Genomic DNA, 17,151 nt, shown 5'->3' with positions numbered 1-17,151 from the left:
AGCACACTGATGGCTTCCTCCTGTACTGTGACTACACACACACACTGATGGCTTCCTCCTGTACTGTGACTACACACACACACTGATGGCTTCCTCCTGTACTGTGACTACACACACACACTGATGGCTTCCTCCTGTACTGTGACTACACACACACACTGATGGCTTCCTCCTGTACTGTGACTACACACACACACTGATGGCTTCCTCCTGTACTGTGACTACACACACACACTGATGGCTTCCTCCTGTACTGTGACTACACACACACACTGATGGCTTCCTCCTGTACTGTGACTACACACACACACTGATGGCTTCCTCCTGAACTGTGACTACACACACACACACTGATGGCTTCCTCCTGCACTGTGACTACACACCACACACTGATGGCTTCCTCCTGCACTGTGACTACACACACACACTGATGGCTTCCTCCTGCACTGTGACTACACACACACACTGATGGCTTCCTCCTGCACTGTGACTACACACACACACTGATGGCTTCCTCCTGCACTGTGACTACACACACACACTGATGGCTTCCTCCTGCACTGTGACTACACACACACACTGATGGCTTCCTCCTGTACTGTGACTACCACACACACTGATGGCTTCCTCCTGTACTGTGACTACACACACACACTGATGGCTTCCTCCTGCTACTGTGACTACACACCACACACACTGATGGCTTCCTCCTGCACTGTGACTACACACACACACTGATGGCTTCCTCCTGCACTGTGACTACACACACACACTGATGGCTTCCTCCTGTACTGTGACTACACACACACACTGATGGCTTCCTCCTGTACTGTGACTACACACACACACTGATGGCTTCCTCCTGTACTGTGACTACACACACACACACACTGATGGCTTCCCTCCTGTACTGTGACTACACACACACACACTGATGGCTTCCTCCTGCACTGTGACTACACACACACACTGATGGCTTCCTCCTGCACTGTGACTACACACACACACACACGGATGGCTTCCTCCTGCACTGTGACTACACACACACACACTGATGGCCTTCCTCCTGTACTGTGACTACACACACACACTGATGGCTTCCTCCTGTACTGTGACTACACACACACACTGATGGCTTCCTCCTGTACTGTGACTACACACACACACTGATGGCTTCCTCCTGTACTGTGACTACACACACACTGATGGCTTCCTCCTGTACTGTGACTACACACACACACTGATGGCTTCCTCCTGTACTGTGACTACACACACACACTGATGGCTTCTTCCTGTACTGTGACTACACACACACACTGATGGCTTCCTCCTGCACTGTGACTACACACACACACTGATGGCTTCCTCCTGCACTGTGACTACACACACACACTGATGGCTTCCTCCTGTACTGTGACTACACACACACACTGATGGCTTCCTCCTGTACTGTGACTACACACACACACTGATGGCTTCCTCCTGTACTGTGACTACACACACACACGGATGGCTTCCTCCTGCACTGTGACTACACACACACACACTGATGGCTTCCTCCTGTACTGTGACTACACACACACACACTGAAGGCTTCCTCCTGTACTGTGACTACACACACACACTGATGGCTTCCTCCTGTACTGTGACTACACACACACACTGATGGCTTCCTCCTGCACTGTGACTACACACACACACTGATGGCTTCCTCCTGCACTGTGACTACACACACACTGATGGCTTCCTCCTGCACTGTGACTACACACACACAGGGATGGCTTCCTCCTGCACTGTGACTACACACACACAGGGATGGCTTCCTCCTGCACTGTGACTACACACACACTGATGGCTTCCTCCTGTACTGTGACTACACACACACACTGATGGCTTCCTCCTGTACTGTGACTACACACACACACGGATGGCTTCCTCCTGCACTGTGACTACACACACACTGATGGCTTCCTCCTGTACTGTGACTACACACACACACACACTGATGGCTTCCTCCTGCACTGTGATTACACACACACACTGATGGCTTCCTCCTGTACTGTGACTACACACACACACACTGATGGCTTCCTCCTGCACTGTGATTACACACACACACACACTGATGGCTTCCTCCTGCACTGTGACTACACACACACACTGATGGCTTCCTCCTGTACTGTAACTACACACACACACACTGATGGCTTCCTCCTGCACTGTGACTACACACACACTGATGGCTTCCTCCTGTACTGTGACTACACACACACACTGATGGCTCCCTCCTGTACTGTGACTACACACACACACTGATGGCTTCCTCCTGTACTGTGACTACACACACACACTGATGTCTTCCTCCTGCACTGTGACTACACACACACACGGATGGCTTCCTCCTGCACTGTGACTACACACACACAGGGATGGCTTCCTCCTGCACTGTGACTACACACACACACACTGATGGCTTCCTCCTGTACTGTGACTACACACACACACACTGATGGCTTCCTCCTGCTTAATTTTAATGTATTTATGTTAAGTTTAATGCAATGTGGGAGGTCTTCAGATGCACTCACCTGATGAGCACAAACTTAGTTTGCCCTTGCGTTTACTTTCAACTCTTAATACGTACACAAGTTAGAGCGTGCACAATGTTCATGTTAGCGCACCACTTGTAATCTAACTATAAGTATCTTTATTCTGGTGTTGAAAGGGGGCTGACATATTTAGGTTATTGTGACAATCCCAGCGTTGTAATGCTAAATTATTTCCAGGTCAATTCCAGAAAACAAGACTGAGAAAGTAACATTAGCAGAAAAAGCTCCATAAACAAGAGTGAGGACTCCAGAAGGACACAAACCAGCCGCCCTTGACCTACATCTAGTCTTGCTGTGGTGACCCTCTGTCTACAAATTGGATCTTTCAGGGGTTACTGTCCCCTCCTGCGTACGGTTTTCTCTCAAGGTCTAATGCCCCCCCATACTGGCCTGCTGCACAAGGACACCCCACAAAATACATTCTTTATATTTTGGGGTTTGTGAACTTGCTGACAAATCTGGCCCTCAGTCAGCAGGTGCAGAGATAGCTGCCCCTCACACATTCTGCTGTCTGCCAGTGACCTCCTTGTGTAGTTCCTGCTCACCTTATTCACCACCTTCTGCTGCTGCGAGTGCTTCTGTCTTAGACTGGCAACCTCACGCCACAGAGCCTCGTTCTCACTAAGGAGAGAAGACAACGTCACCTACATGAATTTCAGGGGTTTTAATTTCAATACAAAGTGTATCCAATACAAATACATTCCACGTATTGCACTTGTTACATCTGGGCTGCAGCCCTAGTGGTTTCACTCTTAATACCCTGCAGCTCCGGAAGTCCCAACCTCAGTACCATGCAGCGGTGCCACCCGTCTCACGCTCAGTACCATGCAGCGGTGCAACCCGTCTCACGCTTAGTGCCATGCAGCGGTGCCACCCGCCTCACGCTCAGTGTCATGCAGCAGTGCCACCCGTCTCACGCTCAGTACCATGCCACAGTGTCACCAGTCTCAAGCTCAGTACTATGCCGCAGTGCCCCCCGTCTCACACTCCGTACCATCCAGCGGTACCACCCGTCTCATACTCCGTACCATGCAGCAGTGACACCTGTCTCATATTCAGTACCATGCAGCGGTGCCACCTTTCTCACGCTCAGTACCATGCAGCGGTGCCACCCGTCTCACACTCCGTACCATGCAGCGGTGCCACCCGTCTCACACTCCGTACCATCCAGCGGTACCACCCGTCTCATACTCAGTACAATGCAGCAGTGACACCTGTCTCATATTCTGTACCATGCAGCAGTGACACCTTTCTCACGCTCAGTACCATGCAGCGGTGCCACCCGTCTCACACTCCGTACCATCCAGCGGTACCACCCGTCTCATACTCCGTACCATGCAGCAGTGACACCTGTCTCATATTCAGTACCATGCAGCAGTGCCACCTTTCTCACGCTCAGTACCATGCAGCGGTGCCACCCGTCTCACACTCCGTACCATGCAGCAGTGACACCTGTCTCATATTCAGTACCATGCAGCGGTGCCACCTTTCTCACGCTCAGTACCAAGCAGCGGTGCCACCTGTCTCACACTCCGTACCATGCAGCGGTGCCACCCGTCTCACACTCCGTACCATGCAGCGGTGCCACCTGTCTCACACTCCGTACCATGCAGCGGTGCCACCTTTCTCACACTCCGTACCATGCAGCGGTGCCACCTTTCTCACACTCCGTATCATGCAGCAGTGACACCTGTCTCATATTCAGTACCATGCAGCGGTGCCACCTTTCTCACGCTCAGTACCAAGCAGCGGTGCCACCTGTCTCACACTCCGTACCATGCAGCGGTGCCACCCGTCTCACACTCCGTACCATGCAGCGGTGCCACCTTTCTCACACTCCGTACCATGCAGCGGTGCCACCCGTCTCACACTCCGTACCATGCAGCAGTGACACCTGTCTCATATTCAGTACCATGCAGCGGTGACACCTGTCTCATGCTCAGGACTTTGACTGTACGACCTGCCTCACTCAGCACACTTACTGTTTCATAGCCAGTATTCTGCAGTCCATGTTCTCCTGTTTTCCCTTCAGAATGTGGATGTCTGTGAGCAGTTTGCCGACATTGTCCTGCCGACCCTTTACTTCCTCATTCTTGGTGCAGGTCACCTGAGGAGTAACGACACAGATGAGTTTTCTTCCTCAGTCATTGTCCTATAAACCGGATGCTCCGGTCCAATATACAAACTGTTTACACTTCGTTTCATACAAAATATTTGCGACTGAAGAAAAAACAAATTTTATGTTTACCTGATAAATGTATTTATTTCTGGATATGATGAGCCCACAACGTCATCACTTTTAAGAATATCACTCTGGGCCAGCAGGAGGAGGCAAAGAGCACCACAGCCAAGCTGTTAAAGGGACAGTCAACACCAGAATTTTTGCTGTTTAAAAAGATAGATAATCCCTGTATTACCCATTCCCCAGTTTTGCAAAACCAACACTGTTATATTAATACACTTTTTACTTCTGTGACTAACTTGTATCTAAGCATCTTCTGACCGCCCCTAATCACATGACTTTTAGTTATTATCTATTGACTTGCATTTTAGCCAATTAGTGCAGTGTCTGCCACTAGCCACGGGCGTGATCACAATGCTATCTATATGACCTACATGAGCTTGCTCTCCCCTGCTGTGAAAAGCAAATAAAAAAGGAGGAGGACTTCAAGGGCTTAGAAATTATCATATGAGCCTTGCTAGGTTTGCTTTCAACTAAGAATACCAAGAGAACAAAGCAAAATTATTGATAAAAGTAAATTGGAAAGTTGTTTAAAATTACATGCCCTATTTGAAAAATGAAAGTTTTTTTTGGACTTAGGTGTCCCTTTAAGTATCACTCCCCTTCCCACAAACCCCAGTCATTCGACCGAAGGGAAATGGAGAAAAAAAAGGAGTAACATAAAGGTGTAGAAGTGCATGAGGTTTATTCAAAAAAATATCCGGATATAAATAAATTTATCATGTAAGCATACATTTTGTTTTCTTTCCTATGATATGGTGAGTCCACGACATCATCACTTACTGTTGGGAACCAATACCCAAGCTAGAGGACACAGATGACTAGGGAGGGACAAGATAGACAGAAGTAACCAGAAGGCACCACTGCTTGAATAACCTCTCTCCCAAAAGAAGCCTCAGCCGAGGCAAAATATGAAATTTATAAAATTTGGAAAAATATGCAAAGAAGACCAAGTTGCAGCCTTGCAAATCTGTTCCACAGAAGCTTCATTCTTGAATGCCCAAGAAGAAGAAAACAAATTATACTTCTCAACCAGAGAGAAAGAAGTAACAGTAGCTTTTTAACCCTTACAATTTCCTGAGAAAACAAACAGGGCAGAGGACTGGCGAAAAACCTTAGTCGCCTGTAATTAGAATTTTGAACGCACCCTGCAACAAACGATCCTTAAGAGAAGAATGATTAGAACATAGAGCAGGAACAACAATTTCCTGATTAATATTTTTGACAGAAACCACTTTAGGTAGAAAACCAAACAAAGTAGGAAGAACCGCATTATTAGCATGAAAGATAAGATAAGGCAAATCATACTGCAAAACCGAGAGTTCATAAACTCTCAGAACAGAAGAGATAACGATCAGAAATAAAACCTTCCAAGATACCAACTTAATATCTATGCAATACAAAGACTCAAGCGGAGACTGATACAAAACTAAGAACAAGGTTAATGCTCCAAGGAGGAGCAACAGACAAACACAGGCCTGATCCTGAACAGGACCTGACAAAAATATCTGGCACATCCGCCAGCCGCTTGAGAAACAAAATTGAAAATGCAGAACTCTGACCCTTCAGAGAACTGACAGACAATTCCATCTCCAGACCTTCCTGGAGAAAAGACAAAATCTTAGGAATCCTAACCCTACTCCAAGAGTAGCCTTGAATTCACACCGATAAAGGAATATACACTATACCTTATGGAAAAAATGTTAAGTAACAGGCTAGGGAGCCTGAAACATGGTCTCAATGGCCAACTAAGAAAAACCACGCTTAGATGGAAACTAAGCTTTTAATCTCCAAGCAGTCAGCTTCAGAGGGACGAGATTTGTATGAAGAATGAACCCTGAATTAAAAGGTCTTTCCTCATAGACAACCTCCAAAATGGGAGAGGTGACATCTCCACTAGGTCTGCATACCAGAATCTACGAGGCCACGCAGGGGCTATTAGAATTACCGATGCCCTCTCCTGTTTGATACGAGCAGAGACTTGTGAAAGGAGAGCCAACGGATGAAACGGGTATGCCAGCCTGAAAACTAAAGGAACCGCCAGAGCATCTATCAGGGCGGCCTGCAGATCTCTAGACCTTAAACTGTACCCTGTAAATTTGGCGTTCTGCCGAGACACCATCAGATCCAACTCCGGTATCACCCAATAGAGGATTAATCTGGAAAATGCCTCCGGATGGAGAGCCCACTCTCCTGAATGAAATGTCTGTCTGCTCAAGAAGTCCGCTTCCCAGTCCGGAAGACACAGCAGTAGCAGACAAGATCGAACTCTCAAACCCTTGCTTGCAAGCACGTAAAGCTACCCACTAGACCAGAGGTACTGTGGATGGTAGATAAAAAGCAATTGTGAGCTTCCGCCCACTGAACAATCCGAGCCCCCTCCTTCATGCTTAAGGAATTACGAGTTCCTCCCTGGTTGTAGATGTAAGCCACTGAGGAGATAATGTCCGCTGGACCTGAGAAACTGGTCTAAAAAGACAACTGAGGCATTATAAATCGCTCTCAACTCCAAGATGATAATGGGGAGAACAGACTCCTCTCGAGTCTATAGTCCTTGAGTCTAGAACAAGTTCCAAACTGCTCCCCAGCAGACTGGCGTCGATGGTCACAATCACCCAGGAAGGTCTCTGTAAACATGTGCCCTAAGACCGATGCTCCTGAGAAACACCACCATGGTAGAGTCTCTCTTGTCGACTGATGCAGATCTATCCTCTGAGACCGACCCAAATGATTCCCTTTCCATTGTCTGACCATGCAAAACTGCAGCGCTCTCAAATGGAACCGGGCAAGGGAATACGTCCAAGGAGACAACCATAAGACCAATTACCTCCATCTGTTGAGACACTAAGGGTCAAACCTTAAACTCAAAGAAAGTCAAGAGGAGAGAATCTTAGGTTTTCTGACCTCTGTCAGAAAAAATATAGATAGGGAAAATATTATGGTCCCTAAGAACACTACCCATGTAGTTGGAACAAGGGAACTCATTCCCAGATTCCCTTTCTATCCGATGAAAAGTGGGAAAAACATAATTTATGTAAGAACTTACCTGATAAATTCATTTCTTTCATATTAGCAAGAGTCCATGAGCTAGTGACGTATGGGATATACATTCCTACCAGGAGGGGCAAAGTTTCCCAAACCTCAAAATGCCTATAAATACACCCCTCACCACACCCACAATTCAGTTTAACAAATAGCCAAGAAGTGGGGTGATAAGAAAGGAGCGAAAGCATCAAAATAAGGAATTGGAATAATTGTGCTTTATACAAAAATCATAACCACCACAAAAAAAGGGCGGGCCTCATGGACTCTTGCTAATATGAAAGAAATGAATTTATCAGGTAAGTTCTTACATAAATTATGTTTTCTTTCATGTAATTAGCAAGAGTCCATGAGCTAGTGACGTATGGGATAATGATTACCCAAGATGTGGATCTTTCCACACAAGAGTCACTAGAGAGGGAGGGATAAAATAAAGACAGCCAATTCCTGCTGAAAATAATCCACACCCAAAATAAAGTTTAATGAAAAACATAAGCAGAAGATTCAAACTGAAACCGCTGCCTGAAGTACTTTTCTACCAAAAACTGCTTCAGAAGAAGAAAATACATCAAAATGGTAGAATTTAGTAAAAGTATGCAAAGAGGACCAAGTTGCTGCTTTGCAAATCTGATCAATCGAAGCTTCATTCCTAAACGCCCAGGAAGTAGAAACTGACCTAGTAGAATGAGCTGTAATCCTTTGAGGCGGAGTTTTACCCGACTCAACATAGGCAAGATGAATTAAAGATTTCAACCAAGATGCCAAAGAAATGGCAGAAGCTTTCTGGCCTTTTCTAGAACCGGAAAAAATAACAAATAGACTAGAAGTCTTACGGAAAGACTTAGTAGCTTCAACATAATATTTCAAAGCTCTAACAACATCCAAAGAATGTAACGATTTCTCCTTAGAATTCTTAGGATTAGGACATAATGAAGGAACCACAATTTCTCTACTAATGTTGTTGGAATTCACAACTTTAGGTAAAAAATCAAAAGAAGTTCGCAACACCGCCTTATCCTGATGAAAAATCAGAAAAGGAGACTCACAAGAAAGAGCAGATAATTCAGAAACTCTTCTGGCAGAAGAGATTGCCAAAAGGAACAAAACTTTCCAAGAAAGTAATTTAATGTCCAATGAATGCATAGGTTCAAACGGAGGAGCTTGAAGAGCCCCCAGAACCAAATTCAAACTCCAAGGAGGAGAAATTGACTTAATGACAGGTTTTATACGAACCAAAGCTTGTACAAAACAATGAATATTAGGAAGAATAGCAATCTTTCTGTGAAAAAGAACAGAAAGAGCAGAGATTTGACCTTTCAAGGAACTTGCGGACAAACCCTTATCTAAACCATCCTGAAGAAACTGTAAAATTCTCGGTATTCTAAAAGAATACCAAGAAAAATTATGAGAAAGACACCAAGAAATATAAGTCTTCCAGACTCTATAATATATCTCTCTAGATACAGATTTACGCGCCTGTAACATAGTATTAATCACAGAGTCAGAGAAACCTCTTTGACCAAGAATCAAGCGTTCAATCTCCATACCTTTAAATTTAAGGATTTGAGATCCTGATGGAAAAAAGGACCTTGCGACAGAAGGTCTGGTCTTAACGGAAGAGTCCACGGTTGGCAAGAGGCCATCCGGACCAGATCCGCATACCAAAACCTGTGAGGCCATGCCGGAGCTACCAGCAGAACAAACGAGCATTCCTTCAGAATCTTGGAGATTACTCTTGGAAGAAGAACTAGAGGCGGAAAGATATAGGCAGGATGATACTTCCAAGGAAGTGATAATGCATCCACTGCCTCCGCCTGAGGATCCCGGGATCTGGACAGATACCTGGGAAGTTTCTTGTTTAGATGAGACGCCATCAGATCTATTTCTGGAAGTTCCCACATTTGAACAATCTGAAGAAATACCTCTGGGTGAAGAGACCATTCGCCCGGATGCAACGTTTGGCGACTGAGATAATCCGCTTCCCAATTGTCTATACCTGGGATATGAACCGCAGAGATTAGACAGGAGCTGGATTCCGCCCAAACCAGAATTCGAGATACTTCTTTTATAGCCAGAGGACTGTGAGTCCCTCCTTGATGATTGATGTATGCCACGGTTGTGACATTGTCTGTCTGAAAACAAATGAACGATTCTCTCTTCAGAAGAGGCCAAGACTGAAGAGCTCTAAAAATTGCAAGAAGTTCCAAAATATTGATCGGTAATCTCACCTCCTGAGATTCCCAAACTCCTTGTGCCATCAGAGATCCCCACACAGCTCCCCAACCCGTGAGACTTGCATCTGTTGAAATTACAGTCCAGGTCGGAAGCACAAAAGAAGCCCCCTGAATTAAACGATGGTGATCTGTCCACCACGTTAGAGAGTGTCGTACAATCGGTTTTAAAGATATTATTTGAGATATCTTTGTGTAATCCTTGCACCATTGATTCAGCATACAGAGCTGTAGAGGTCGCATGTGAAAACGAGCAAAGGGGATCGCGTCCGATGCAGCAGTCATAAGACCTAGAATTTCCATGCATAAGGCTACCGAAGGGAATGATTGTGACTGAAGGTTTCGACAAGCTGAAATCAATTTTAGACGTCTCTTGTCTATTAAAGACAAAGTCATGGACACTGAATCTATCTGGAAACCCAGAAAGGTCACCCTTGTCTGAGGAATCAATGAACTTTTTGGTAAATTGATCCTCCAACCATGATCTTGAAGAAACAACACAAGTCGATTCGTATGAGATTCTGCTAAATGTAAAGACTGAGCAAGTACCAAGATATCGTCCAAATAAGGAAATACCACAATACCCTGTTCTCTGATTACAGACAGAAGGGCACCGAGAACCTTTGTAAAAATTCTTGGAGCTGTAGCTAGGCCAAACGGCAGAGCCCCAAACTGGTAATGCTTGTCCAGAAAAGAGAATCTCAGGAACTGATAATGATCTGGATGAATCGGAATATGCAGATATGCATCCTGTAAATCTATCGTGGACATATAATGCCCTTGCTGAACAAAAGGCAAGATAGTCCTTACAGTTACCATTTTGAACGTAGGTATCCTTACATAACGATTCAATATTTTTAGATCCAGAACTGGTCTGAAGGAATTCTCCTTCTTTGGTACAATGAAGAGATTTGAATAAAACCCCATCCCCTGTTCCGGAACTGGAACTGGCATAATTACTCCAGCCAACTCTAGATCTGAAACACAATTCAGAAATGCTTGAGCTTTCACTGGATTTACTGGGACACGGGAAAGAAAAAAATCTCTTTGCAGGAGGTCTCATCTTGAAACCAATTCTGTACCCTTCTGAAACAATATTCTGAATCCAAAGATTGTGAACAGAATTGAACCAAATTTCTTTGAAAAAAACGTAACCTGCCCCCTACCAGCTGAGCTGGAATGAGGGCCGCACCTTCATGTGGACTTAGAAGCAGGCTTTGCCTTTCTAGCAGGCTTGGATTTATTCCAGACTGGAGATGGTTTCCAAACTGAAACTGCTCCTGAGGATGAAGGATCAGGCTTTTGTTCTTTGTTGAAACGAAAGGAACGAAAACGATTATTAGCCCTGTTTTTACCCTTAGATTTTTTATCCTGTGGTAAAAAAGTTCCTTTCCCACCAGTAACAGTTGAGATAATAGAATCCAACTGAGAACCAAATAATTTGTTACCCTGGAAAGAAATGGAAAGTAGAGTTGATTTAGAAGCCATATCAGCATTCCAAGTCTTAAGCCATAAAGCTCTTCTAGCTAAAATAGCTAGAGACATAAACCTGACATCAACTCTAATAATATCAAAAATGGCATCACAGATAAAATTATTAGCATGCTGAAGAAGAAGAATAATATTATGAGAATCATGATCTGTTACTTGTTGCGCTAAAGTTTCCAACCAAAAAGTTGAAGCTGCAGCAACATCAGCCAATGATATAGCAGGTCTAAGAAGATTACCTGAACACAGATAAGCTTTCTTAGAAAGGATTCAATTTTCCTATCTAAAGGATCCTTAAATGAAGTACCATCTGACGTAGGAATAGTAGTACGTTTAGCAAGGGTAGAAATAGCCCCATCAACTCTAGGGATTTTGTCCCAAAATTCTAATCTGTCAGACGGCACAGGATATAATCGCTTAAAACGTTTAGAAGGAGTAAATGAATTACCCAATTTATCCCATTCCTTGGAAATTACTTCAGAAATAGCATTAGGAACAGGAAAAACTTCTGGAATAACCACAGGAGATTTAAATACCTTATCCAAACGTTTAGAATTAGTATCAAGAGGACCAGAATCCTCTATTTCTAAAGCAATTAGTACTTCTTTAAGTAAAGAACGAATAAATTCCATTTTAAATAAATATGAAGATTTATCAGCATCAATCTCTGAGACAGAATCCTCTGAACCAGAAGAATCATCAGAATCAGAATGATGATGTTCATTTAAAAAATCATCTGTAGGGAGAGAAGTTTTAAAAGATTTTTTATGTTTACTAGAAGGAGAAATAACAGACATAGCCTTCTTGATGGATTCAGAAACAAAATCTCTTATGTTATCAGGAACATTCTGCACCTTAGATGTTGAAGGAACTGCAACAGGCAATGGTACTTTACTAAAGGAAATATTATCTGCATTAACAAGTTTGTCATGACAATAAATACAAACAACAGCCGGAGGAATAGCTACCAAAAGTTTACAGCAGATAGACTTAGCTTTGGTAGGTCCAGCACTAGACAGCGATTTTCCTGAAGTATCTTCTGACTCAGATGCAACGTGAGACATCTTGCAATATGTAAGAGAAAAAACAATATATAAAGCAAAATTGATCAAATTCCTTAAATGACAGTTTCAGGAATGGGAAAAAATGCCAATAAACAAGCTTCTAGCAACCAGAAGCAATGAAAAATTAGACTTAAATAATGTGGAGACAAAAGCGACGCCCATATTTTTTTAGCGCCAAATAAGACGCCCACATTATTTGGCGCCAAAAATGACGCCACTTCCGGAACGCCGACATTTTTGGCGCAAAATAACGTCAAAAAATGACGCAACTTCCGGCGACACGTATGACGCAGGAAACGGAAAAGATTTTTTGCGCCAAAAAAGTCAGCGCCAAGAATGACGCAATAAAATGAAGCATTTTCAGCCCCCGCGAGCCTAACAGCCCACAGGGAAAAAAGAGTCAAATTTTTGAAGGTAAGAAAAAATGAATAATTCAAATGCATTATCCCAAATATGAAACTGACTGTCTGAAAATAAGGAATGTTGAACATTCTGAGTCAAGGCAAATAAATGTTTGAATACATATATTTAGAACTTTATAAACAAAGTGCCCAACCATAGCTTAGAGTGTCACAAAAAATAAGATTTACTTACCCCAGGACACTCATCTACATGTTTGTAGAAAGCCAAACCAGTACTGAAACGAGAATCAGTAGAGGTAATGGTATATAAATAAGAGTATATCGTCGATCTGAAAAGGGAGGTAAGAGATGAATCTCTACGACCGATAACAGAGAACCTATGAAATAGACCCCGTAGAAGGAGATCACTGCATTCAAATAGGCAATACTCTCCTCACATCCCTCTGACATTCACTGCACGCTGAGAGGAAAACCGGGCTCCAACTTGCTGCGGAGCGCATATCAACGTAGAATCTAGCACAAACTTACTTCACCACCTCCATAGGAGGCAAAGTTTGTAAAACTGAATTGTGGGTGTGGTGAGGGGTGTATTTATAGGCATTTTGAGGTTTGGGAAACTTTGCCCCTCCTGGTAGGAATGTATATCCCATACGTCACTAGCTCATGGACTCTTGCTAATTACATGAAAGAAAACAACAAGATCTCCGAATGAGAGATTGTCTGTTAAAAAACATGGCGCCTGAACCAACATGTAGTCCAGGAAACCTGGATCACTGCCCAGAGCTGACGACGTTAGGCTTTGCGAAGTTGGGGCGGAGCAAGAGTGTCAAGTGCATGTACTGCTGATGTGATGTTTAACGTGAAGGAACTATGTAAAGTCACAACTAAACGCTGTAAGTTGTCACCAAGACAAGAGCTCTGTTCCACTGAGTTAGTAGAGTCAGTCCCATATGCAACAGAACTGCTACCTCCCATCTCCTGCAATGGTTTATGCATGTCTAGTGCTGGAAAATGGATGTTCAACATACAAAATCATTAGAGTGATAAGGTCTACATGTCCCTTTTCTAAGCCATTGAACCACAGCAATTACCTCTGAACAACAGGGGCCGAATTAACATCTAGTCCCTGATAAATGACAAAATGTGTCCTTGATGTACTGTTAAGCACTACAATTGAACCTCCTCTGTCAGCCCAACACATTACAAGGTTCTCCTTTTCCTGTAGCGCTGACCAGGATTTGTAAAAAATCATGTGTCCTCTACTGAGTATTAGATAAAAAACAAAATTTATGCTTACCTGATAAATTCCTTTCTTTTGCGATGTACCGAGTCCACGGATTCATCTTAACTTGTGGGATATTGTCCTTCCTGACAGGAAGTAGCAAAGAGATTACCACAGCAGAGCTGTCTATATAGCTCCCCCCTTAACTCCACCCCCCAGTCATTCGACCGAAGGCCAAGGAAGAAAAGGAGAAACTATAAGGTGCAGAGGTGACTGGAGTTTACATAAAAAATACTATCTGTCTTGAATAGAGAGGGCGGGCCGTGGACTCGGTACATCGCAAAAGAAAGAAATTTATCAGGCAAGCATAAATTTTGTTTTCTTTTGCGATGTACCGATTCCACGGATTCATCTTTACTTGTGGGATACCAATACCAAAGCTTTAGGACACAGTTGAAGGGAGGGACAAGACAGGAACCTAAACGGAAGGCACCACTGCTTGCAAAACCTATCAAAAGTATCAAATTTGGAAAATTTGGAAAAAGTATGAAGCGAAGACCAAGTCGCAGCCTTACAAATCTGTTCAACAGAAGCATCATTTTTAAAAGCCCATGTGGAAGCCACCGCTCTAGTGGAGTGAGCTGTAATTCTTTCAGGAGGCTGCTGTCCAGCAGTCTCATAAGCCAAACGGATGATGCTTTTCAACCAAAAGGAAAGAGAGGTAGCCGTAGCCTTTTGACCTCTACCCTTTCCAGCATAGACAACAACAAAGAAGATGATTGGCGAAAATCTTTGGTTGCCTGAAAATAAAACTTAAAGGCACGAACCACATCCAAGTTGTGCAACAGACGTTCCTTCTTAGAAGAAGGATTAGGACACAGAGGAACAACAATTTCCTGAATGATATTCCTGTTAGAAACAACCTTAGGGAGGAACCCAGGTTTGGTACGCAAAACCACCTTATCAGCATGGAAAACAAGATAAGGCGAGTAGCATTGTAGTGCAGATAGTTCAGAAACTCTTCGAGCTGAAGAGATAGCAACTAGAAACAGAACTTTCTAAGATAGAAGCTTAATAGCTATGGAATGCATGAGTTCAAACGGAACCCCCTGAAGAACATTAAGAACTAAATTTAGACTCCATGGCGGAGCAACAGGTTTAAACACAGGCTTGATTCTAACTAAAGCCTGACAAAAAGCCTGAACGTCTGAGACATCAGCCAGACGCTTGTGCAATAGGATAGACAAAGCAGATATCGGTCCCTTTAGGGAACTAGCTGACAATCCTTTTTCCAATCCTTCTTGAAGAAAGGACAAAATCCTAGGAATCCTGATCTTACTCCATGAGTAGCCTTTGTATTCGCACCAAAAAACATGATTTATGCTTACCTGATAAATTTGTTTCTTTTGCGATGTATCGAGTCCACGGATTCATCCATACTTGTGGGATATTCTCCGTCCCTACAGGAAGTGGCAAAGAGAGCACCCACAGCAGAGCTGCCTATATAGCTCCTCCCTTAGCTCCAACCCCCATTCATTCTACCAAAGGCTAGGAAGAAAAACTATAGGGTGCAGTGGTGACTGAAGTTTTTTAAATAAAAATATACTGCCTGTCTTAATAAACAGGGCGGGCCGTGGACTCGATACATCACAAGAGAAACAAATTTATCAGGTAAGCATAAATCATGTTTTCTCTTGTAAGATGTATCGAGTCCACGGATTCATCCATACTTGTGGGATACCAATACCAAAGCTTTAGGACACGGATGAAGGGAGGGACAAGACAGGGACCTTAAATGGAAGGCACCACTGCTTGAAGAACCTTTCTCCCAAAAATAGCCTCCGAAGAAGCAAAAGTATCGAATAAAAACTAAAAAGTTTGTCACCACACTCACTCTGCCCTTCCTAGTACTTAGAGTAGGCAAAGAGAATGACTGGGGGTGGAACTAAGGGAGGAGCTATATAGACAGCTCTGCTGTGGGTGCTCTCTTTGCCACTTCCTGTAGGGAAGGAGAATATCCCACAAGTATGGATGAATCCGTGGACTCGACACATCTTACAAGAGAAAAACATAATTTATGCTTACCTGATAAATTTATTTCTCTTGTAGTGTATCCAGTCCACGGATCATCCATTACTTATGGAATATATTCTCCTTCCCAACAGGAAGCTGCAAGAGTCCACCCACAGCAAAGCTGCTATATAGCTCCTCCCCTAACTGCCATATTCAGTCATTCGACCGAAAACATGCAGAGAAAGGAAAAACCATAGGGTGCAGTGGTGACTGTAGTTCAAATGAAAAAATTACCAGCCTTAAAGTGACAGGGCGGGCCGTGGACTGGATACACTACAAGAGAAATACATTTATCAGGTAAGCATAAATTATGTTTTCTCTTGTTAAGTGTATCCAGTCCACGGATCATCCATTACTTATGGAATACCAATACCAAAGCTAAAGTACACGGATGATGGGAGGGACAAGGCAGGTACTTAAACGGAAGTTACCACTGCCTGTAAAAAACCCTTTCTCCCAAAAATAGCCTCCGAAGAAGCAAGGTATCAAATTTGTTAAATTTGAAAAGTATGAAGCGCAGACCAAGACTCAGTCTTGTAAATCTGTTCAACAGAAGCCACATTTAAAAAAGGCCCAAGTGAAAACCACAGCTCTAGTAGAATGAGCTGTAATCCCTTCAGGAGGCTGCTGTCCAGCAGTCTCATAAGCTAAATGAATTATGCTTTTTAACCAAAAAGACAGAGAGGCTGCTGAAGTCTTTTGACCTCTCCTCTGTCCACAATAGACAACAAACAAGGTGAACGTTTGATGAAAACTGTAGTAGCTTGTAAGTAAAACTTTAAAGCACAAACCACGTCCAATATTGTGTAATAGACGTTCCT

The 17,151-nt window shown here is 43.7% G+C and overlaps 1 protein-coding gene across 2 annotated transcripts in view; it reads right to left on the bottom strand.

The window, feature by feature from the left end:
* Window positions 1–2,301: 2,301 nt before the first annotated feature.
* LOC128661222 (heat shock factor protein-like) overlaps window positions 2,302–17,151 on the bottom strand; it is a 182,425-nt gene continuing 167,575 nt past the window's right edge. The window contains exons 5-6 of one of the 2 annotated variants that reach the window (XM_053715499.1): window positions 4,589–4,713; window positions 2,302–3,227 (exon numbers count right to left, since the gene is read on the bottom strand). In XM_053715499.1, the coding sequence (XP_053571474.1) occupies window positions 2,969–3,227; window positions 4,589–4,713 (384 nt within the window). In that variant the 3' untranslated portion in view covers window positions 2,302–2,968. The remainder of the gene's footprint in view (window positions 3,228–4,588; window positions 4,714–17,151) is intronic. The other variant, XM_053715498.1, reaches the window with a different exon arrangement.

The sequence above is a fragment of the Bombina bombina genome, chromosome 5 (genome assembly GCF_027579735.1).
Source record: "Bombina bombina isolate aBomBom1 chromosome 5, aBomBom1.pri, whole genome shotgun sequence".
NCBI lineage: Eukaryota > Metazoa > Chordata > Amphibia > Anura > Bombinatoridae > Bombina > Bombina bombina.
Note: the sequence above shows the minus strand (reverse complement) of the source record. Positions and strands in the feature narration are given on the sequence as shown.